This window comes from Cibotium barometz, chromosome 26, assembly GCF_041138505.1.
Source record: "Cibotium barometz isolate CiBa-2024 chromosome 26, ASM4113850v1, whole genome shotgun sequence".
Taxonomy (NCBI): Eukaryota; Viridiplantae; Streptophyta; class Polypodiopsida; order Cyatheales; family Cibotiaceae; genus Cibotium; species Cibotium barometz.
This window is the reverse complement of record NC_141071.1, coordinates 12,568,171-12,593,471: the sequence shown is the minus strand read 5'-3', so window position 1 is coordinate 12,593,471 and position 25,301 is coordinate 12,568,171. Positions and strand designations below refer to the sequence as shown.

Genomic DNA, 25,301 nt, shown 5'->3' with positions numbered 1-25,301 from the left:
CTGAGTTTTCTGGAGTGCCAACTTAACTCTCCGATAAGCTTCATCCATATTCTCTACATACTGATCAGCCTCAAAGATCTTATCCTTTGTATGCAAAATAGGTGGTACCTTCTTCCCTCCTTCCACAATCTCAAAAGGCGCCTTGCCCGTCGAGGTATGGACGGTGTTGTTATATGCAAACTCGGAAGATACTTTTCCCATTGTTGCTTGTGCTCTGACACATAACATTTAAGAAGATCTAACACTGTAGAATTAGCCTCTTCCGATTGACCATCTGTTTGTGGATGAAATGAAGATGAAAACTTAAGAGTTGTACCCATGTTGTCAAACAACCCTCTCCAGAATAAACTCGTCATCCGTGGATCACGGTCACTAATGATAGACGAAGGCAAGCCATGATACTTGAAGATGTTCGCCATGAACAACTTCACCATATGATCAACTTTGATCGTCTTACGCACGGGAATGAAATGAGCTTGCTTGCTGAACCTGCATATGATAGTCCAAATGCCATCATTCCCCGTTTGTGTACGTGGAAGATCAAATATAAAATCCATGGCAATGCTCTCCCATGGTCTATCTGGAATAGGTAAAGGCTGAAGTAACCCTGGTGTTTTTTGATGGTCAAACTTCACCTTCTGACAAACGATGCATTGCCTAACAAAAGCATCAACATCTCTTCTCAAGGTTGGCGAATAAAAGAAAGTCTCAACTGCTTTTACCGTGGCGTCAATACCTCTATGACCTGCATACGGTGGAGCATGACTTTCAATCATAACCTTGAGTCGAAGTTGCCTGGTAACACACAATCTACCATGCATCAACAAAAACCCATCTCTGAGAGTATAATGATCATGCCGCTGACCCTCAGACATCTGATCATAGAGCCTTCCAAAATCCTTATCATGGGCATACTGCTCTTTCATTTCATCAAGCTCATGATGATAAGCAAGTGAAACTGCTGAGACCTGTGGCTTGCGTGACAAAGCATCTGCCACAACATTCTTTTTGCCTTCCACATGCACAATCTGAAAGTGGAACATAGACAAAAAGTTGGCCCATCGCATATGCTTCTCAAAAAGCTTAGTTTGCGTGAGGAAATAACGCAAGGTCTGATGATCTGTCTGCACAGTGAAATCAGCCCCAAGCAAATAGTGTTTCCATGTGGAAAGAGCATGAATTACAGCCAACATCTCTTTCTCATAAACCTGTAAATGCTTCTTGGCATTCTGCAATATTCGACTCTCATAGGCTATCACATGTCCTTCCTGTATGAGAACTGCCCCAATGTTGTTTCCACATGCATCACATTGGACAACAAAAGCCTTTCGGAGGTCCGGTAATACCAATACTGGATCTGAAGTAAGCTTTTCTTTAAGCTTTTTAAAGGCTGTAATTTCCTGATCAGCCCATCTAAATGGAGTTGCCTTCTTTGTTAAGGCATGAAGGGGCGAAGCAATTTCAGCAAAATACCGTATGTACCGCCTGTAATAGGAACACAATCCCAAAAAGCTACGTACATCATACACGGTCCTCAAATTTGGCCAATTAAGAATTGCTTCCACCTTCGATGGATCCATACGGACTCCATGCTTAGACACAATATGCCCCAAGAAGTGTATCTCTTGCAAGAAGAACTCACTCTTCTTGCCATTAATGACCAGCCTATGCTTCTGGAGTTCGTCAAACACAATGGCCAAATGCCTTCTGTGCTCCTCCTCAGTGTGTGAATGCACAATCATATCATCAAAGAATGTGCCCACAAATGCTCTATGAGGCCGGAAAATCATACATATTCCCTTGCATACCAGGCTGAAAACTAGCTCCAAAATTCCCTGGAATACCCATGCCTCCCTGAGGATAACCCCCAGTCATGGATTGGAACACAGAGCCACCACCAAAATAGCATGGATGCATAGACTGCTGAGGAATAGATGGCTGCTGAAAAAGGAACTCTGTGAGTTGGCACCAAAAGTATGTTGCATGTTCGGAAACTGTCCAAAAGAAGGATCCTGTGGGAAGGCACCACTATTGCCCTGAGGTGGGTTCTTAGAACGCACTTTCTTCTTCTTCTTTTCAGGCTCAGAACGGGATCTCATAAATTCAGCAAACTTCTCACTTTGAGTGAGTTGCATAAACACATCCATTACACCTGCCAAACGATTTTTAAACTGAGCATCATCTTCCTCTTTACTAGACATATCTTCTGGCTATGTTACATCCTCATATTGTGCATTATCTGCAGCCCGTTCTCCTGCAAGAATATCCTCAGATTCATTTCTCTCAAGAGAGGTCTCTTGCTCTTCCTCTTCATTATAAAAATATTCATCTTCTGTGTCCGACATGTTGCTGATTTTTTTTTTTCAGCAATGACTTTCCTCGAGTCAACCACGAGCTCATGAAAGGGAGCAAGGAAGGTGGCAGGTGATGCACAAGGTCCAATAGTGTGGTCTGGGGGCTGCAGCAAAGAGGCGTGAGCACACACAGAGAGAGGCGTAGACCTTCGAAAAAGAGAGAGAGAGAGAGATCGTACGATTTGGGGGAAAAACGTTAGGGCATTTTGCCCTTGTGTTCCCTTTTTATTAAAAGTAAGGTCTTGAGACCTTTTTAAAAGTCTTTGGCCCAAGTTCAATGTGAACTTGGCCAAGGACCTTTTTTAAAAAGAAATCCTAAGCCTTCAAAAAGGCCATGTACAAAGATATACAAAAGTACATAGAGGGGGTCATTTAGGCCTGTAACCCAACAACCTCCCACTTAAAGGCATAAATGGCGCCTTTAAGCTAAGTCACTCCCACCATCTGTATGCATAGCTGATGTTGTGCTTTGGGTAAGCACTTAGTGAGAGCATCTGCAGGGTTTTGTGACGTATGTACCTTAACAACTGTGATAAGGCCATCCTCAAGCACTTCCCTAATGAAGTGATACCGCACGTCAATATGCTTTGTGCGCGCATGGAACATGGCATTCTTTGCCAGACATATGGCACTCTGGCTATCACAACCAAGCATAGGTGCCTTGTCAGGCAAACCAAACTCACTGCATAAACGTGCCAACCATATGGCTTCTTTGGAAGCCTCAGTGGCTGAAATATATTCAGCCTCTGTAGTAGACAGTGCAACTATCTTTTGTAGTCTAGAGCACCATGAGACAGCACCTCCTGCAAGAGTATATACATAACCACTTGTGGATTTGCGTGTATCCACATCACCAGCCATGTCAGAGTCACAAAATCCCTTCAATTCCAAAGGACCCTTACCATAACAAAGGCATTTGTTTTTAGTCCCTTTTAAATACCTCATAATGGACTTTACTGCATCCCAATGCAATTTGCCTGGATTAGCCATAAATCGGCTCACAACTCCCACTGCATGGGCTATGTCAGGCCTAGTAGCAACCATAGCATACATAAGTGAACCACAAGCTGATGCATAAGGAACACCTTGCATATCATTGGCTGCCTGATCAGATTTGGGGCAATCATCCTTGGAGAACTTAACATATGGCTGTAATGGCACACCAAGAGGCTTTGCATTAGCCATGTTAAACCTGTCCAGCACCTTTTCAATGTATTTTTCTTGAGACAAATACAATATGCGCTGGTCCCTTTGCCTTCTAATCCTTACTCCAAGAACATGTTCAGCTGCCCCAAGGTCTTTCATGGAAAACGCAGATTTCAGCTGCTGTTTAAGAGCATCAACAGTGCTTCTTTTCTTCCCAGCAATCAACATATCATCTACATAGAGCACAAGAATGATAGGGCTGCTATCCTCATCAAATTTTGTGTACAAACAGTGATCTGCATGGCTCCTTTTGTACCCATGTTTGAGCATGAAAGCATCAAACTTTTTGTACCATTGTCTAGAGGCTTGTTTCAGCCCATACAAGCTTCTTTTAAGCCTACATACCAAATGTTCCTTTCCAGGAATAACACAGCCCTCGGGCTGCTTCATGTAAAGTTCCTCATCAACATCGCCATGCAAGAAAGCTGTATGCACATCCATTTGGTCTAATTCCAAATCAAGGGCAGCCGCTATGGCAAACAATGCACGCAAAGTGGTCATCTTCACTACAGGAGAGAACACTTCCTGAAAGTCTATGCCCTTCGTTTGGGCATATCCCTTTGCAACCAGCCTTGCCTTATACTTGGGTTTTGCATCAACTGTCTTGATTTTATACACCCATTTGTTAGGAATGGCTTTCCTTCCCTTGGGCAATTCCACCAAGTCCCAAGTATCATTCGAATGCAAAGCTTTGATCTCTTCCTGCATAGCAAGCTCCCACTTCTTACTGTGCTCACATGTCTTTGCCTCTTTATAAGTGAGAGGCTCCCCCTCATCTGTCAGCATAATATAATGCAAAGAGGGATCATATCTACTCACATTCCGCCTAGGATGAGTAGATCGTCTCACCCAATGATCCACATTATCTGGTAATGGGTCTACATCAGGTGGCACAACAATATCATCAGCAAAGGGCTGTTGTACATCATTTTCAGCCCCATTTTCAGCATTGTTATGTGGCTGCACATGCCCTTCAGGAGCCTCATTTTGCTGTCCAACATCATCTGGCTCAAACACCACTGGTTCATCAACATTTTCAGTCATATGTGGTGCATCCTGAGGGTCAAAATCAGGCCTAATAGGTGGCTGTACATGCTGAAATTTGACCTTTTTATGGTCATCCTTAGAGGCACAATTGTTTTTAAGCAGCTTTGCCTCATTAAAAACAACATCCCGGCTGCGCACAACCTTTTTGAGTTGAGGTAACCAAATCCTGTAGCCCATTTCACCTTCTTCACCATATCCCATGAAGAGGCCTTTAATGGACTTTGCATCCAACTTACTCCTCAACTCAGGTCTTATATGCACAAACGCTTCGCAACCAAAGACGCGTAAGTGATCATATGAAGCAGGTTTGCCAGACCAAACCTCCTCAGGGATGTCACCTTTCAAAGACATGTGAGGGGATCGATTACATATATGCACTGCAGTTTTTAGAGCTTCTCCCCAAAATCCATGAGGGAGATTAGCTGTGGACAGCATGCATCTCACCCTCTCACATAGAGTCCTATTATATCTTTCAGCCACACCATTAGAAGAGGGGCTGTATGGAACAGTAAGCTCCCTCTTAATGCCCAAATTTTCACAAAATTTATTAAATTCACCACTTGTGAACTCACCCCCATTATCCGTACGCAAGCATTTCAGCTTTCTACCTGTTTGGGTTGTCACAAATGCATGAAACTTCTTAAACGCAGCAAAGGCTTCATCCTTAGATCTGAGCAAATGAACCCAAATTTTTCTAGAATGATCATCAACAAAGGAAACAAAGTAGTGTGCACCCCCCCTAGATTTGGCAGGCATGCTACAAACATCAGAATGTACAAGATCAAGCACATTAGATTTGCGAGAGACACCGGAGTAATAAGAACTCTTCACTTGCTTACCATATTGACATTCATTACAAAAGTCAAGTTTTGTGCCTTTAGCATCAAGCTTATTCAAATTACCAAGCTTAGTAAGGCCTTTTTGGCTCATATGGCCAAGCCTCTTATGCCACAACTCCATATGTGAGTTAATTTCAGCCAAAGCAATAAATTTGCCCAACAAGGCCTTTCCATGCAAGCAGTAAAGTGTCCCTTTCTTTGTACCTTTCACAATCAGCCTTGAGCCTTTGGTCATCTTCCATGATCCTTTCTCAAACAAAATGCTGTAACCATGCATATCCATCTGGCCAACAGAAAGCAGACTTTTCTTGATTCCCGGCACATATCTAACATCATGCAAGACAAGCTCATTTGTGCCATCTATAGAAAGATGCACAGTGCCAATACCCTCAATGGAACATGCATGATTGTTTCCAAGGTATACATGACCATGGCTGCCTGCATTAAAAGTAGAGAAACACTCCTTGATAGGAGTCACATGAAACGAAGCACCGGAATCGACTATCCAAGTCTGAGATAATGCATCATTAACAGTCAATAAAGCATCAATTAGATCACTCTTGGTGATCTGCATATCCTGTGTATGAACATTGAGAGAGGCATCAAACTCATGAGCATCATCGGCTGACAAAGTGGCACATAAGATGTCTTCTACATCTGACAGCTCCTCAATAACAACACTAGAGGCCACATTGGCCTTCTCCTTGTTCTTTGGGCTGTCCTGTGTATCTGTCTTGATCTCCTTCTTCTCTTTCTTTTTGTCTCCACCACTCTTCTTCCTTTCCAACTCTGCCTTATAGTACCTGCAGTCAGGTTTCTTGTGACCTTTCTTGCCACATTGATAGCATGTCACATCACTCTTGCCTTTGCTGGCATTTCCCCTTTCTCTACTCTTACTCTTACTCCTTTGTGCATAATCAGTCTTCTTTTCTGTCCTGCCTCTAACCATGTTGGCTGAACTGCCACCCTCTCCACTTGCTTTCCTCCTGATTTCTTCGTTCAATATAGAACCCCTAACACCATCAAAGGTCAAATTGGGATTGTTTGACAATGAGACCACCAAAGTCTCCCAAGAATCAGGTAGAGTCATCAGCAAGAAGATAGCCTTGAGCTTATCTTCAAAAGGGGGCAAACCTGAGTCCTGTAACTGAGATAGAGTACCTGTAAACAACGACAAGTGCTCTGCAGCGCTCTTGGACTCATCTAACTGCATGCCAACAAGTTTTCGCATCAAATGCACCTGATTAACTGGCGTTGTATTCTCATACGTTGCCTTCAACTTCTCCCACAACTCAAACGCATTGACAAGACCCTTGAGGTCTACCAAGATCTCGTCAGAGACGGCCATTTTAATGTAGGTAATGGCTTTCTTGTTCAATGTAAGCCATGCTGCATCTGACATATCTTCTGGCTTCTCTGCTTCAAGTGCCCTGTCACAATCTTTAAGGAAGAGGATTCCTTGAATCCTATCCTTCCAAAGATCAAAACCTGTTCCCTCAAACCGCTTGATCTCAAAGAGATTCTTGACGTCAGAGGAAGTCGATGCCATAGTTGCACAAACGAGAGGGCTTAAGTGCTGAAATTTTTTGGGTAAACTGCACAAAAACCGAACTGTAGCCTCACCGCAATGTGCACAGGAACTCCAAAGGGTCACAGGAGCAAATCAAGCCAAAATATGCAAGTTTAGGCAAGAATAATCAATTCTGAATTTTCTGCGCAGAAAATTCAGCAAGCTGATTTTTGCCCAAAAACAACAAAAATGTTGTTTTCTACCTCACAAAGCGTACATAATGCAAAAGCACAGCCTTTGGGAGCATATGTAGGCAAAAGCCCCAATTTTTAGCATAAATGTGCAGCAAATTGACTCGAAATAGGCATTTCGCATCCAAAACTTGCTTAATGCTCGCAAATTACATCAATTAATACATTCCCCAATCGAAATACATCACATGTACATTTGCATAAACCTGCGCAAATCTGTAATTTGCTGTAAAAACCCTGTTTTTGACCTGTTTTTCAGCAAATTTGGCCGATGTAGGGTAGTAGGGACCATGTACAAGTGTTCCCACAACTTAATACATCAAGATAAAACCTGCACTTCGCTGTAATAACCTGTTTTTGACCTAAAAACAGCCTGTTTTGGGCTGTTTTGTCAATGCCGGCACCCGTAGGGACCCGGGAAACAAGGGGCTTCGCGATGGAAAGCAATTTTGTCGCGATAGAAACCCTTTTTACTTGCTGTCCAGCCACCTGCTCAGAAATTTGGGAAACACTAGAGGCTCTGATACCAGTTGAAAGGGAGCAAGGAAGGTGGCAGGTGATGCACAAGGTCCAATAGTGTGGTCTGGGGGCTGCAGCAAAGAGGCGTGAGCACACAGAGAGAGAGGCGTAGACCTTCGAAAAAGAGAGAGAGAGAGAGATCGTACGATTTGGGGGAAAAACGTTAGGGCATTTTGCCCTTGTGTTCCCTTTTTATTAAAAGTAAGGTCTTGAGACCTTTTTAAAAGTCTTTGGCCCAAGTTCAATGTGAACTTGGCCAAGGACCTTTTTTAAAAAGAAATCCTAAGCCTTCAAAAAGGCCATGTACAAAGATATACAAAAGTACATAGAGGGGGTCATTTAGGCCTGTAACCCAACAGCTCACCCCCTTAAGAAAGTTGATGATGGGTCCCGGCAACGGAACCTTGAAACCGGCCTCTGGTAGAAACCAAAGTGCGGTAGCAGTCACCCTTCCAATTGTAGTCCAAATAAATAACAAATTAACAGGAGCTAGAATGCTCCAGAACTGAAAGGAAATCGACACCTGTTGGCCCCAAAGCTTGGCGCCCCTTTCGGTATTTCTTTATTCAAATTCAATGAAATGTATAACAGAGTACAACAAAGCCAGTCCAGGAAAGTAAACCTGCATGTCCAATCTGGCAGCCCTCAAGACCTCTTAGCACAGAGGATTCACACACAGATCTGTGTCCCACAAAAGCAACACACTGTGCTTCCCTCTAATCAACCAAGACAGCAACAGGCTGTCTGTACTTTTCTCCCAGCAGCCGCCTGACTGATGCACCAACTATACTCTGATAAAACGCCGCCAGCAGCTGAAGATGCGCCGCCTGCAACAACTGTTCAGGACTGAACAGTACTGTAGCCGCATGCACCTGTCCGTACAAGTTTTTAGTACCCGGCTGTACCAGTCCGTACAGGACTGTACTTGCAGTCGCCTGAACCTGCAGCCGCCTGCTGTCCGTACCCTGGTCGCCTGCGCCGCTTGAACCAGTCGGTGCGCAGGCGTACATCAGCCTGTACCTGCTGTCATACAGCCGCCGCCGCCTGCACTAGTTGTACGGAACTGCAGCCACCTGCTCTGTCCGTACAGTACTGTCTGTACTGTTTTCGCCGCCTGTACCTGCTGGACAGGGTGGTCCTTGTCAGCCTACTCTGTACAGCCTGCAATCACCAGCTCTATACGGCTTGCAGCCACGTGGTCTATACGGCCTGCAGCCACGTGGTCTGTACGGCCTGTTCTGTACGCAGCAAAAACCAGCAGCCACTCTCCTCAACGTAGCTAGCTTCCACGATTCCTCCAAAAGCAAAAGATGGAGAGAGAAGAGAGTCGTGTAAGTCCAAAAGTAGAGTTGCCTCTTTCCCCCAAAAATATCCTAGTGACCCCTATCTCAAGTTTATCAAACTTACGAAGGGTCACTTATGCCTAGGGGCTACCCAAGGTTAAAACATTAAAAATATTAAAGTCCTTGGTCCCCCTTCACATTTGAGGATGTCTACACATCATACCATTTGTCCGGGCACCCCAAATATGAATCATTAAATATTTATCTTGCTCACCAACCACCATGCCCACACTTGTGCTGTTCCACTTTCACAGGGTCATGACAATCTTCATGCAAAAATTTCAGCTCTTGCTCTTGTGCCTGCAAAAGCTTTCTCATATGCTCCAATTCAGCCCTCATTGCATTAGACTCTTCTTGCATAACTGTCTTTCCACGAGACGGTTGTCCCCTCGAATCACTATCATTCACCCTCTCAAGGGGCTTGTGCCTTCCCTGTAAAGCATCAGAACCACGCGGGGCACTTGATGGGCTCTCGAATTAGGCACTTCTAAAGGGTTGCCTTGGCTGTCCATTGTGTTAAGTGTGCTAGAAGCGGGGTGTCCAAAACACAGGTTCGTTTCCCCACTAAGAAGAGGGAAATGACTGTGCTCTGATACGAATGAAACCGATCCCGTCAAGTGGGAATAGACTCCGTTGGACACCCACACGCGTAATAGCACAACTTAAATATCACAATATAAATGGACAACTCACTAACAACTGAAATCTGAAATGAAATGAAATGATGATCAATGGACACCAGCACTGGGGCCGGAACGGGCCGACCCCCCCCTCAATATATGACCAGATGATGTCCATGCACAACTGAGATGAATACAGTTACCAAACAAGAGACTTGAAGTAGACGTTCGAAGGAGAGCGATCCACTTGAAGAAGTCTAATCTCTACGGTCGTGTGCCTTCACTGGAATCCGCAGAGAGTGCCCCACTGGTGGCCAGGACCACGCACAAACAGGTGCTCCCGTACTAACGCCTGGCTCTCCCGATCTCGGCACCCATGGACCGTGGTTCTCCAGAAGCTTGGACTACCCGGCACCGAACGGGTGTTAGCAGCAGAGAGTATCCCTTGTAAGATTTACACCGAATACCTTTGCTTAAATCTCAATCCACTTACCTTGTAAAATAATGGATATGGCCTTCAGACGTACTAGGCACCCACGTATGAAAGGAGAAGTCTCTATTACTGTTGTTGCTACCAGCCCGCAAGTGAGAGAGTCGCCTGTAGCTCGCTAGTGGGAGAACAAGTATCAGAGGCGCCGGAGTGCAACTGCATAGGGGCTAGAGAAGGACACATGGGCACAGCCGCCTGCGGGCAAAAGAAGGAGGGCCTGTGCGCAGCCGTCTGCAAGCAAGAGAGGGTGGCGCCTGGGCGCAGCCGCTTGTTGGCAAGAGAGGTGAGACCTGTGCGTAGCCGCCTGTGGGTAAGCGATAGAGATGGGAACCTGTGCGCAGCCGCCTGTGTGCAGCCGCCTGTGGGCAAGCGAAAGAGAGGTCGCGTGTGCGCAGCCGTTTGTGGGTAGCCAGATGAAGAGGTCGCCTGCACAGCCGCCTATATGCAAGAGGAGGATCACCCTGAGCGATGGAAGGGGCACACGTCGAACAGCTGGCCAGCCTGCATGGAGGCGGCCAGTTCCAAAGTTTCCAAGGTGGGGGGGGTAGGTGGCCATGCACGCACCCCCACACACGTGAGGGGTTCCCTTCCCCACCATGACCCAAACGTGGGTGTCCAAAATGGGTGCCCACCCTACCAAGTACACCAAGAAATATTTGGGAGGGTGCCCACTCATTAATGAGTGTGAACTTGCAACCTTATAAAAACAAAGGTTAAAAAGAATGCTATGAAATAAACAAATGCAATACACTTACCACCTGTTCACACGCAACAAAACTCGTTAGAAGACAGAGCAAACTTCACGACTCACTGGCAGGCATCCCCGCTCAGTAAGTGGCACGTCAAACAGGCAAACACAAGAATACAAGTCACACGAAAACAGTTCCAAGCATGCAAAACTTGAATGCATGTGCAAACAGTATCATGGACATATCTCCCGTTCATGGAACAAGTACTAAACATTCATGTCGGGCACAGTGATGGCACGACAGAAAGTATAAATCCCGGTCTTCCTATGGAGTGACAGTCCCATAGGTAAGACACAGATCCAGGCACGAGCCTCCCTATGGAGTGACAGTCCCATAGGCAAGACACGGCACAAATACTGGCTCTTCCATGGCGTGACAATCCCATGGATTGAACACAGTCCAGGTCATACACTGGTGGCACCAGTCTGGCTCCCGTCCATACGACACCATCCTGCTAACACACGGGTGGCATCAGTCTGGCTCCCGTCCATGTTATGCAAAAATACTGGCCCCTTCACATGAGACACCGGCCTGGCCTCAAGTGAACGAGACACAAATCTGGAGATGGACCAAATGGTCGGCCAATTGGTGACAGTAACTTCTCAAGAAATCATAGATGTCGAGGATATGGATACACTCTGTGCACATGACATACTCCCCTTCCTCTAAGAGCTCACTCCTGAGCTCAGTAAAAACCCAGGGTAATGCCTCTCAAGGGTAGTCAATGTCTCCCATGTAGCGTCCTCCTCAACACAATCCTTCCGCTTGATCTTGTATTCCGTGAGAAGTGTATTTCGCAATCGTCTTTCACGAAATCCAAGAATCTTTTCCGGTTCGTGTGGAACAAATGTTACCGTGTGCTACACGCACACAAGACTAGCTTCGAGGCTTGGGGAAGCTTGGAGCCAGGTAGGCTAATTGGCGAGCTGGGCTAGGGATAGATTGACGGGCAGGCACCCAAGTATGGATGGGCGAGCGCCCAAGTGTGGACGCCCGGTGACCGGCCAAGAGCCTATAAAAGGGTGGCCAAGGTTAGTCAATAGTTCATAGAGTCTCGCGTGTCTTTGTGAGAGCTCTATGGTCAGGAGCTTGGATCTAGTGCAGACGTGCACCTGCTTTATGCAGCTAAGGCCGGCAGTAGTCTTGAGGCCTGCGAGGGTAGCTTCGTGGTGGTATAGGACGTCACGAAGTAGAGATTGGTCGGTACGTCTAGCTAGTTAGCTCAGCTCGTGGCTCGGTGGGGACAGCCAAGACTTGTGGGTTGTACCCACGGCCGTCAAGGTTGGGAGGTGTGTCAGGCTTGCACCCCCTTTGTACCAGGAGTGTTCTACGAGGTGATCCTTGGGGGATTTGACACACACCTTGTGAAGAAGATGGGAGTGTCTCATAGGCGACAACGGAGCGGATCTAGCAGCACAGGCTTCTTGTGCATATAGAGTCTGGGCCCCTTCTTCATGAGGGGGGACAATGGACAGATCTGGGATTACAGGTCCTCAGTTGTAGCCTCCCGAGAGTGGCCAGCCGGAGAGGGAGGCTCCCTTTCCACTGTTTTGTGAGAGGGTTTTTTGTACTGCCTTGGCCTTTACGGAGGGTAACAGGGTTGTAATCTGCATCACACGGACATTACTAATAGAAGGTTCATATCTTGGACAAAAAGGCCATATCTAACTTAATGGCATCAATTTCTGATTTTTAAAAGAGTGTGTCATGTGCATGAATATGCCTTGGACCTTCTCAAAGATTATCCAGAAGAGGCAACCAGAAAAAGACCATTAGAACTAGGGATTTGGAGCACAAGATACAGAAGTGGACAGTGTGGACTTGGAGCAAGGCTTGGAGGGGTCCTGTCAGTGCGTTAGAAGAACAAGGATGCTGTCGGCTGCTCACGGAGTGTGGTCGGCTGAACCAAAGGACAGGGGCGGGCTGCAGACGCATCACAAAGTGAAGAGGTCCAGTCGGGCTGGGTTGAAGAGCATTTAATGTATTTTTGACTGGCCGACCAGCAGTCGGCCAGTATACCAAGTGTCCAAGAACCATATAAATAGCAAAGTGTGCTGATTGTTTTAGGCATTCAACTCATTTAGGAGTTGGGTCTTTAGGGTCCCAGCTAGGGACAGATTTTGGTGATACCTTTTCCAAGAAGGCAGCCTAGGGCTGTGGAGTGAGTACCTTTTTGTACTATATTAATATACTGAATTTCCAGCAAATCTCTCTCTCTCTCTCTCTCTCTCTCTCTCTCTTCATGTCTGCGTTTTGCATCAGCATGCTTCCAGTGGTGTTTAGGGCTGAAAGAAGACTTCCAGAGCTTCCGCATGTTACATTGGTATCAGAGCATCAGGCTCAGCAAAGCTAAACCTTGAATCAGTCCCATATGATGGTGTACAGGTCCAAGGTACAGGAAAGTACACGGATACGAAGCCCAAGGCAAGGAACACAGAATCAGGAAGAGCTCCCAGGAGGTTTGTTGGTGGTGTTCCACACAGAGCCAGAGGGGATGGCAGTCCTGTGAGCCAGATAGGTTCTCGGACAACAGTCCCAAGGGAGGATTATCCTCCAAGGGGCGATGTGAGAGTGCCAGACTCATTTCTCAGGAATGAAGACCAAGACAGTGTTCAGAGTCAGGGCAGGAATGGATTGTGGACTAGAGGGAACAGATGCATAGATTTTATTCAGAGTCAGAGTGGTTTTGGAGACCAGGCCGGGTGTTTAGTGAAAAGGGTTTGCCAGAGTTGGATGGTTGACAAAGGGACTCTGGGAATAGAGTGGGATGATGACAGTCATCCAAGAACAGGTTGGAATCCCGTCATCAAGTTTAGCAGAGGGGGATGTCATGTGCATGAATATGCCATGGACATTCTTAGAGATTATCCGGAAGAGGCAACCAGGAAAAGACCATTAGAGCTAGGGATTTGGAGCACAAGATACAGAAGTGGACAGTGTGGACTTGGAGCAAGGCCTGGAGGGGTCCTGTCAGTGCGTTAGAAGAAAAGTGATGCTGTCGACTGCTCACAGAGTGTGGTCGGCTGAACCAGAGGATAGGGGCGGGCTGCAAGCGCATCACAAAGTGAAGAGGTCCAGTCGGGCTGCGTTGAAAAGCATTTAATGTATTTTTGACTGGCCGACCAGCAGTCGGCCAGTATACCAAGTGTCCAAGAACCATATAAATAGCAAAGTGTGCTGATTGTTTTAGGCATTCAACTCATTTAGGAGTTGGGTCTTTAGGGTCCCAGTTAGGGACAAATTTTGGTGATGTTCACCTTTTCCAAGAAGGCAGCCTAGGGCTGTGGACTGAGTACCTTCTTGTACTACATTAATAGAATTTCCAGCAAATCTCTCTCTCTCTACTCTCTCTTCATGTCTTCGTTTTGCATCAATATGCTTCCAGTAGTGTTTAGGATAGCAAGAAGACTCCGAGAGCTTCCGCGTGTTACATTGGTATCAGAGCATCAGGCTCAGCAAAGCTAAACACTGAATTAGTCCCATATGATGGTGTATAGGTCCAAGGTACAGGAAAGTACACGGATACGAAGCCCAAGGCAAGGAACACAGAATCGGGAAGAGCTCCCAAGAGGTTTGTTGGTGGTGTTCCACAGAGCCAGAGGGGATGGAAGTCCCATGAGCCAGATAGGTTCTCGGGCAACGGTCCCAAGGGAGGATTATCCTCCAAGGGGTGATGTGAGAGTGCCAGACTCATTTCCCAGGAACGAAGACCAAGACAGTGTTCAGAGTCGGGGCAGGAATGGATTGTAGACTAGGGGGAACAGATGCATAGATTTTATTCAGAGTCAGAGTGGTTTTGGAGACCAGGCCGGGTGTTCAGTGAAAAGGGTTTGCCAGAGTTGGATGGTTGACAAAGGGACTCTGGGAATAGAGTGGGATGATGACAGTCATCCAAGAACAGGTTGGAATCCCGTCATCAAGTTTAGCAGAGGGGGATGTCATGTGCATGAATATGCCATGGACATTCTCAGAGATTATCCGGAAGAGGCAACCAGAAAAAGACCATTAAAGCTAGGGATTTGGAGCACAAGATACAGAAGTGGATAGTGTGGACTTGGAGCAAGGCTTGGAGGGCATGTCCTGTCAGTGTGTTAGAAGAAAAGGGATGCTGTCGGCTGCTCACAGAGTGTGGTCGGTTGAACCAGAGGACAGGGGCAGGCTGCAGGCGCATCACGAAGTGAAGAGGTCCAGTCGGGCTGCGTTGAAGAGCATTTAATGTATTTTTGACTGGCCGACCAGCAGTCGGCCAGTATACCAAGTGTCCAAGAACCATATAAATAGCAAAGTGTGCTGATTGTTTTAGGCATTCAACTCATTTAGGAGTTGGGTCTTTAGGGTCCCAATTAGGGACAGATTTTGGTGATGTTCACCTTTTCCAAGAAGGCAGCCTAGGGTGTTGGGGTAAAGGCGTTATGCCCACCCTTATAGTGTGTACAAGCCCATAAGTTATAGTACATAGTACACTTAGTACTTTTAATGTACTAAGTGCACTATGTGTACTAGTGCAATATACATGTGTGATAGGGGAGTCACACACTCATGCTTTTCATGAGTTGACTTATCCCCACAACTCTCTCTCTCTCTCCCTTGCTTCTCTGTGTATATCTCCCATGAATGAACTCTAACCCTAATTACAGGTTTCTCCCCATTAACTGGTATCAGAGCCATATGGTCCCTCCCTCTTCTCCTTGCTGATTTCTGGTCGTATTCAGCCCCATCAACTGGTCGCCTGCTTCCATCAACTGGTCGCCTGCTTCCATCAACTGTAGAAGGTCGCAGACAGGCTGGGCGAGCTAGTGGCACAAGGCAGCATTCGCAGGAGCCGATGCAGGTTAGCCAGCGCACCAATTCGCAGGAGCCGATGCAGGTTAGCCAGCGCACCAATTCGCAGGAGCCGATGCAGGTTAGCCAGCGCACCAACAAAGTGCACTAGGCGGGTTCTGTGCAACACAAGGCGTCGACAAGAGCAGCGAGCGGAAACAAGCGCTAGGCGAATGAGCGATGGCGTAAAGATACGCATGCGAAGGCGTAATATCAGCGCTCGCACAATACTTGGCGTCCGGAAACCAAAAGCTGTGTTACGCGAATGGAGGCAAACAAGTCACTTCTCCTGGCCGTCTTCGCCCAGTACGAAATCGCCTGAGGAGTCCAGAGCGTCTGCCATTGTGCCCTGCAGTACCAAGTGCCATTGTGCCCGCTGTTTCTCATCGCTTGCTTCCTGTCACTTAGCCTCTCGCTTCCCCCACTGGCAAGAGCAAACCACTGGCAAGAGCCCACAATAAAGAAAAGAGCCCACCTGCACAGCAGCAACATCAACAAGAAGCCTCCCTCCCTTTTCTGCAACAGCATCAAATCTCCTGCAACAGCATCTGCAATCAACAGAAATCAACCTGCAAATCAGAAAAAATCAGAAAAGCAGAGGTATTTTGCTTCAATTTTGGGAATTTCTCATCAATTCAATTAATTGAGCAGGTACAGGTGCATAATTGCTCAATTTTTGAGCAAAATTGGCAAAATTGGGTGACATTGGTCACATCCCACGTCAATTGGCAGGAAATCGGTGACATTGGTCACATTTGCAGTCAATTGGCAGTAAATTGGGCATTGAAATTTGGGGCTTTTGATGTAATTGTGCAATTAAGCACTCATACATGCTGTATGATGTGAAAAATCGCACATTTGGGCAAAATCGCAGCAAATTGCAGCAAATTGCAGTGCAAATCAAGGGGCTTTTGTGCCGATTTGGTTGATTTGCATGCAGGCAATCGCATTTGATGCTGTGAATAATGTGTTGATGCCTTACAAGCACTCAATGTGCCTGTAAATCAAGGGGCTTTCATGTATTTGATGTATATGTGGCCAAGGGGAAGCATCGTGAACACTCTGGATGTCTTCATGTGCGCCAATGTACCATGCATGATCAGAAATTGATCTCAAATCAAGGGGCTTTTCAAGTTCGTATGCTTGTTGAGCTTGGCAAAGCAGCAGGCAAGACTTTTATGCCTTGAATCCTCAAAAATCAGCTTGCAGTCAAGGGGCTTTTGCCCAATTTCTGTTCGGGACTGTTGTATGCAGTGTACAGGACTGTAAAAGTCTGATTTTCACTCATTTGGACAGCCAGGAGAGCATTTATTGCTATTGTACCTGCTGGTACAGATTTGGCACAGCTTTGTGCATGTTTTGGCATGGCTGTACACTGTTTTGAGTGATCAAAAGGTTCAAATTCAGCTGCTGAAATTGCCGGTACAGGTTTGGTACATCATTGGTGAGCGCTTAGTACTGCTGTACAGTACTTTGGAAGGGCAAAAGAGCACATTCAAGGTGCTGTCCAAAATCTGCAGCAACCAGATTTTGGTGTTTTCATCACAAAAAGTGGGAGAAAAGTTGCATTCTTGCTTCCGCAGTGGGAGATAAAGCTTGGGAGAACATTTGTGAGCACTTTGTGTGCTTTGGGTGCAGTGTTTGCACATCTTTTGGTGCAGTGTTTGCACATTTGCAGGGAGTCAGGCATTACAGGTTGCATTTTGCTATGGCAACCACAGGTGAGAGCTCTTCATTGCTTCACATCAAGAAGCTTGAAGGCTCGCATAATTATGATATTTGGCAAACCCAGTGCTACAATGTGTTGCTCCAGAAAAAGCAGCACAAGCCTATCAAAGAAAGGGGTGTGATGCCCGCTTCTCTTACAGCTGAAGAGTGGGAAGATATGGATGAGCTGGCAAGATCTACTATCATGTTGTCTGTGTCAGACTCATTACTTTTCAGCATTCGTGAAGAGAAGACAGCTTGGGGAATGTGGCAGAGATTGCAGGACTTGTATGCCCAACAAAGTGCCTCAAGCAAAGTGTATTGGTTGAAGAAACTCATAGGCCTTCAGATGAAGGAAGGGGCTTCTATGACAGCCCATCTCAATGAGTTTAATGGTATTGTCAGCCAGGTCATCAATCAAAAGTTGGCAATGGACGATGAGTTCAAAGCCACTTTTTTGTTATGCACTTTGCCAGAGAGTTGGGACACATTTAGGACAGCCACTAGCAATTCGAATGCTATGCTGTCATATGCAGATGTTGAGGGTGCTCTTCTTCAAGAAGAGATGAACAGGAAAAACAACTCTGTTGGCAAGTCAAATGCAATGAATGCACGTGGGAGATCCCAGCAAAGGGGGAAAAGCCAAGAAAGGGGAAGGAGCAAGTCTCGCTCCAAAAAGGATTTGGAATGCCATTATTGTGGCAAGAAGGGACACATTAAAAAACAATGCTACAAATGGAAAAATGATCAAAAGGAAAAGGGAAAAGGCAAAGACAAAGAGAAGGATGAAGCCAAAGATGTAAAGCCAAAGGGCAAAAGTGGAGTCAAGATCGAAGAAATCAATGTGTCACATGCAGGTGGCAGTGAGGATGAGGTCCTATTTACTTCTTCACTTGATGCCCATTCACTTCTTACAGGTGGTCATGGTATGCACTCATGGATCATTGATTCAGGTGCCTCCTTTCATGTCACAGGTTGCAGAGACTTGTTTGTCAGGTATACTGCTGGCAATGAAGGAGTGGTTTATTTGGGTGATAACCATGCATGCAAAATTCTTGGCAGAGGTGATGTGAGGCTTGTATTTTCAGATGGCTCACAGCTTATGCTCCATGATGTCAGGCATGTGCCTGAGATCAAGAAGAATCTGCTTTCTACTGGACAGCTTGATGATGCTGATTATGTTACCACATTTGGTAGTGGAAAGTGGAAGATTAGTAAGGGCTCACTGGTTGTTGCCAGAGGCTCTAAGGTGGACACTCTTTACTTTATGCATGCAGGTGTTTGTCACCATGCTAATGTAAATGCAACCGAGCTGCCGGAAATTTCTATGTGGCATAGCCGGTTGGGACACATGAGTGTCAAAGGAATGGAGCAATTGTCTCGTTTGGGTTACTTGCCTTCTCTAAAGTTTTCAAGTTTTCAGTTTTGTGAGCATTGTATATATGGTAGGCAACTACAGTGCCCCCACAAGAAAGCTCTTGGACAGAAAGATGCTCAGTTAGAGCTTGTGCATACAGATGTATGTGAGATGCCTTAGCTTTCTTTGGGAGGGGCAAAATATTTTGTGTCATTCATAGATGATGCCACACGCAAGGTGTGGGTTTATCCTCTTCGTTTGAAGAGTGATACATTCTCAGTGTTTCAGAAGTTTGTTGCTCATGTTGAGAATCAAACTGGCAAAACACTGAAAGCTTTGCGTTCCGACAATGGTGGAGAGTATACGTCCAAACAGTTTCAGGACTTTTGTGATGCTAAAGGCATCAAGAGGGAGCTCTCTACTCCTTATGATCCTCCACAAAACGGGACAGCAGAGAGGATGAACAGGACCATACAGGAGAAGGTCCGTTCTATGTTGTCACATGCTGCATTACCTCATGGTTTTTGGGCTGAAGCTGTTATGACAGCCGTTCACCTTATAAACAGGTCACCTAATACGAGGCTTGGTGGGAAAGTGCCAGAAGAAGTATGGACAGGGAAGCCTCCGTCATACAAGCACTTGAGAGTGTTTGGTTGCGTTGCGTACGTGCACATACGCAGGGAAATGCGCACCAAACTTGATCCTAAGTCTCACAAATGCATATTCCTAGGATATGGTGACAGAGGTGAAATGGGGTATAGACTTTGGGATCCCATGAATAGAAAGATCATACGCAGCAATGATGTCATTTTTGATGAAACATGCATGTATAAGGAGCCTGCAAGGCAACATGAGCCTGGCAGAGTCATCTTTGATGATGATGGACATCATGGACAACAACAAAGGGCTGTAAATCAGCCATTACAGCAGGAAAACCAGCCCTTAAATGGTGCTGAAAATGGTCCAAATGGACAGCCAGACATGGCAGAAGATATCCCTATGGATATACCACAGTTGGAGGAGATACCGGGCATGATTTTTCAGCCTTATGGCATGGAACAGGAGCCACCAATGGGTGATATGCAGGCTGGACAGCAACCTGCAAATGATGGTCATTGGGTACGGAGGTCCACTAGACCCTCCAGAGCCCCTGACAGGTTTGTTCCAGGGGTTGACTACTTGATGCTCACTGACTGTGGGGAGCCCTCATGTTATAAGGAGGCTTTACAGAGGGCAGACAAGGCTCTATGGGAGCGTGCCATGAAGTCAGAGATGGATTCTCTGCATAAAAATGGAACATGGAAGTTGGTGTCTTTGCCTGCAGGCAAGAAGGTTTTGCCATGCAAGTGGGTTTACAGGCTCAAAGTTGCACCAGATGCAAAGCCAAGATACAAAGCCAGGTTAGTGGCTAAGGGCTTCAAGCAGGAATATGGTGTGGACTTTGAGGAGATCTTCTCTCCAGTGGTCAAAATGACCACACTTAGAGCTGTGTTAGCTTTGGTTGCGCATGATGATCTGGACTTGATTCAGATGGATGTGAAGACTGCTTTTCTTCACGGTGATCTCCATGAGGAGATATATATGCAGCAGCCAGAGGGTTATGCAGTAAGTGGAAAGGAGAAGCTTGTATGCAAGCTGAAAAAGAGTCTTTATGGGCTCAAACAGGCACCAAGAGAATGGTATCATAAATTTGATACATTCATGAAATCTCAGAAATTCAGGAGAAGTGACATAGATCACTGCTTGTACACAAAGAAAGCTTTGGATGGCAGTCTCTTGATTCTCATTTTATATGTTGATGATATGTTGATTGCCGGGAAATCTCGTAAAGAGATGGATGCCTTGAAGCAGAGGCTGCATGAGACCTTTGATATGAAGGATCTGGGTGATGCAAATCACATCTTGGGTATGCGGATACTTCGGGACAGAAATCAGCATGTGTTGTATTTGTCTCAGAAGGAATACATTGGCAAAGTTTTGCAGAGGTTCAATATGGACGGGGGGAAGAAAGCTAGTACTCCTTTGCCTCCATATGTGAAACTCAGTGCTATGGACAGCCCACAGTCAGATAGAGACAGGGCTGATATGGCCAAGATTCCGTATGCTTCAGCATGTGGCAGTCTCATGTATGCCATGGTTGCTACTAGGCCGGACATTGCATTTGCAGTGGGAGTGGTTTCTAGATACATGGCCAACCCTGGCAAGAAGCATTGGGAAGCAGTGAAAGGTGTCATGAGATACCTGAAGGGCACACAGGATTTGTGCATTTGCTTTGGCAAACAGGATGCATTAGTGCATGGTTACACGGATTCGGATTATGCCGGTCATCCAGATAACCGGAAGTCTACTACCGGTTATGTGTTTACATTCACAGGAGGTGCTGTGTCATGGATATCCAGGATGCAGAAGTGCATTGCCTTATCTACTACAGAGGCCGAGTATATTGCAGCCACAGAGGCTTGCAAGGAGGCATTATGGCTATCTCGGTTAGTGGTTGATCTGGGCTATACAGGGGATATTCCATTGTTGCATTGTGACAGTCAGAGTGCCATCCAGTTGGCAAAGAACCCTGTCTTTCATGCAAAGACGAAGCATGTGGATGTGAAGTATCACTTCATCAGAGAGGTGATAGAGAACAAGCAAATTCAGCTTGTTAAGATTCATACGGATGACAACCCGGCTGATCTGTTGACGAAGAGTTTGCCTCCGGAGCGGTTTGCTCATTGCAGACACTTGATGGGCATTGGATGAGGCCATTTTCAGCCTTGATATGGCCTTGTATATTATCATGTACATGCTGATTTTTTCTTTTCCTTTACTTAAGGGCACTTTGCCTTTAAGTGGGAGGTTGTTGGGGTAAAGGCGTTATGCCCACCCTTATAGTGTGTACAAGCCCATAAGTTATAGTACATAGTACACTTAGTACTTTTAATGTACTAAGTGCACTATGTGTACTAGTGCAATATACATGTGTGATAGGGGAGTCACACACTCATGCTTTTCATGAGTTGACTTATCCCCACAACTCTCTCTCTCTCTCCCTTGCTTCTCTGTGTATATCTCCCATGAATGAACTCTAACCCTAATTACAGGTTTCTCCCCATTATAGGGCTGTGGACTGAGTACCTTTTTGTACTATATTAATATATTGAATTTCCAGGATCTCTCTCTCTCTCTCTCTCTCTACTCTCTCTTCATGTATGCGTTTTGCATCAGCATGCTTCCAGTAGTGTTTAGGGCTGAAAGAAGACTCCCAGAGCTTCCGCGTGTTACATTGGTATCTGAGCATCAGGCTCAGCAAAGCTAAACCTTGAATCAGTCCCATATGATGGTGTACAGGTCCAAGGTACAGGAAAGTATACGGATACGAAGCCCAAGGCAAGGAACACAGAATCGGGAAGAGCTCCCAGGAGGTTTGTTGGTGGTGTTCCACAGAGCCAGAGGGGATGGCAGTCTTGTGAGCCAGATAGGTTCTCGGGCAACGGTCCCAAGGGAGGATTATCCTCCAAGGGGTGATGTGAGAGTGCGAGACTCATTTCTCAGGAATGAAGACCAAGACAGTGTTCAGAGTCAGGGCAGGAAGGATTGTGGACTAGAGGGAACAGATGCATAGATTTTATTCAGAGTCAGAGTGGTTTTGGAGACCAGGCCGGGTGTTCAGTGAAAAGGGTTTGCCAGAGTTGGATGGTTGACAAAGGGACTCTGGGAATAGAGTGGGATGATGACAGTCAGGGCATGTCCTGTCAGTGTGTTAGAAGAAAAGGGATGCTGTCGGCTGCTCACAGAGTGTGGTCGGCTGAACCAGAGGACAGGGACGGGCTGCAGGCGCATCACAAAGTGAAGAGGTCCAGTCGGGCTGCGTTGAAGAGCATTTAATGTATTTTTGACTGGCCGACCAGCAGTCGGCCAGTATACCAAGTGTCCAAGAACCATATAAATAGCAAAGTGTGCTGATTGTTTTAGGCATTCAACTCATTTAGGAGTTGGGTCTTTAGGGTCCCAGTTAGGGACAGATTTTGGTGATGTTCACCTTTTCCAAGAAGGCAGCCTAGGGCTGTGGACTGAGTATCTTTTTGTACTATATTAATATACTGAATTTCCAGCATATCTCTCTCTCTCTCTCTCTCTCTCTCTCTCTCTCTCTCTCTCTCTTTCTTCATGTCTGCGTTTTGCATCAGCATGCTTCCAGTAGTGTTTAGGGCTGAAAGAAGACTCCCAGAGCTTCCGCGTGTTACAGAGTGTAATGATCATATTTACCCTCTCTTTGTATAGAAATCCTTAGAAAGTATCCATTAGTACAACCCAGGTATATGTTTTTGCATCAAATCTCATTCTTGATTGTGGTAGAAGTAGGGTGGGACCTGAATTGCTTTTCCTACCCTGGTCGAGCCTAGCACTTAGTAGAAGTTTTTCCAAGGCTGATTGCTGATTGCCACGTGCAGCTATAATGGATGGGTTGTGAAAGAACTGTGTTTCAACTCGTTGACTCGAGAGAGCTCAAGTGGCTCTGTCAAGGTTTCAATATCCATAAGGACCCAAGCAAGCTCTCTTGGGCAGCCCATTGTGTTGGGCTTTTAGGTGTCTTTGTTAAGTGGCTCTGTCAAGGTTTCAATATCCATCAGGACCCAAGCAAGCTCTCTTGGAGCCCATTGTGTTGGGCTTTTAGGTGTCTTTGTTAAGTGGCTCTGTCAAGGTTTCAATATCGATAAGGACCCAAGCAAGCTCTCTTGGGCAGTCCATTGTGTTTTGGACTTTTAGGTGTCTTTGTTGATCATCTGAAAGCTCACATATTGTCACGTGCAACAAGGGGTGCATGTGTCCCACTACAGAGGAACCATTAAGATTTAGCAGTGTTTGTCATTTTAAAGTCCAAGGAGACCAAGATAAATCAGCCATAGTTTGGCAGAGAATTGTTGTAATTTAGGTTTCAGAGTTTGATGATTGGGTTTCAAAGATGGAGGTCCTCATGGCTTCTTGATAGGTAGTATACGTGTGTGTTTAGTTGTTCATTCTTACTAATTAGCTCATACTCTTCAGTATAGTTGCTGACTGCTATGTGATGGCATTTTTGTGTTGGCAGGAGATACGGAAAGAGGAGGAAAAACTAGCACAAGAACAAGAAGACAAGGTGAAAGAGAACATTAAAAAGCTAGATGAAATTCAAATTTGCATCAGAGACAAAACCATGTACCGCTTGAGTCGATATTATGGGGTCAGATATGAGGGTGGTGATTGAACATAGAGGTGTTTCTATTGAATACATTTGAGAGTAGCAAAGTGGGCGATACATGCCTATCTTTTCTGAATGGTTATGACCTTGTTCTATTTTTGTTTTTTGTGATTCTTTCTTTTCTCTGATGATGAGCTTCTCTTTTAGCAACACATGCATCAAACTCCTCAGTCTCTTGTCCTTGCTCCTAACCAGCCTTGGCATTGGCACACCTCTCATGGTGATTTTTGATATATAGTTTGATGACTTCATTGTTTACACAGGGCTTCTGTAGTACACGTCTCCTTTGACTTTTGATACTTAGTTTGATGACTCCATCGTATACACATGGCTTGTGTAGTACAGTGGCCGCGTGTTTCTTTTGGGTAGCTTGATTTTTCTTTTTCGTAATGTCTTGACATCCAATTTACTCACGAGTCATAGGTAACATCTTTTTGGTCTATTGATTGCAGGATCTTCTGCGCGCGCCTGCCTGTCCCCCCTCTCTCTGTCGCCTGCTCGCCCTCCCACCTCTCCGCCTGTTCGCCCCTCCACCCCCCGCCTGCCTTCTTTTTCTTTTTCTCTTCTCGCCGTTACGCCCCCCCCCTCCTGCCTCGCTGCTGCGCCTCCCCCCTCATCGCCATTTCGTCCCCCCCTCCTAGCCGCCTCTTCGCATTTTCACCCCCAACCCCCTCTTCGCCTGTTCGCCGCCTCCCACCTCTCCGCCTGTTCGCACCCGCCTCCCCTCAGCAGCGCCCCGCCTCCCCTCCCTTTCGCCCTTTTTTCTTTGCCGCCCCCCCCCCTCAGGGCTTCTCCTTCTTTTTTCCCCCTCTCCCTCCTCGTTCGTGCTGTGTTTCACCCCCAGGGGGTTTTTGTTTTTCTTCATTTTTTGTTTTTCTTCATTTTCTTCCGGTCTTCCGCCTCTTCGTGTGCAGCCCGTTTCTTGCAGGTTTCCCGCATTCGCCTCGCCCTCGCCTGAGCTTCAGACTCTGATGGAGACTCCTCCCGCCTCGCCTCAGAGGGACTCATCCGCAGCCCCCTCGCCCGCCCCCGAGGACATCCCCATCAGGCTTTCTCTTTCGCCGGAAGAGGAAGCGAGCCTCACCGCAGAGGTGGAACGCCTCCAGGCTCATTCCACCATCTGCTGTATCGTCGGCACTCGCCCCAGTAGAGGGGAGATCAGGGATCTTCTTCAGGCTCGCCTTCTTGCAGATGTGGGCAGATCCTGGATGTACAGCTCCTGGGCCGGGGCCATTATCAGATCGAATTCGAGGCCGCC

At 46.3% G+C, this 25,301-nt stretch overlaps 1 protein-coding gene across 1 annotated transcript in view; it reads left to right on the top strand.

Moving 5' to 3' along the window:
- Window positions 1-24,301, top strand: part of LOC147623677 (ASI1-immunoprecipitated protein 1-like) — a 34,311-nt gene extending 10,010 nt beyond the window's left edge. Inside the window, exon 2 of the mRNA XM_086820263.1 lies at window positions 23,894-24,301. Within this exon, the coding sequence (XP_086676389.1) occupies window positions 23,894-24,049 (156 nt within the window). The 3' untranslated portion in view covers window positions 24,050-24,301. The remainder of the gene's footprint in view (window positions 1-23,893) is intronic.
- The last annotated feature ends 1,000 nt before the right edge of the window (window positions 24,302-25,301 follow it).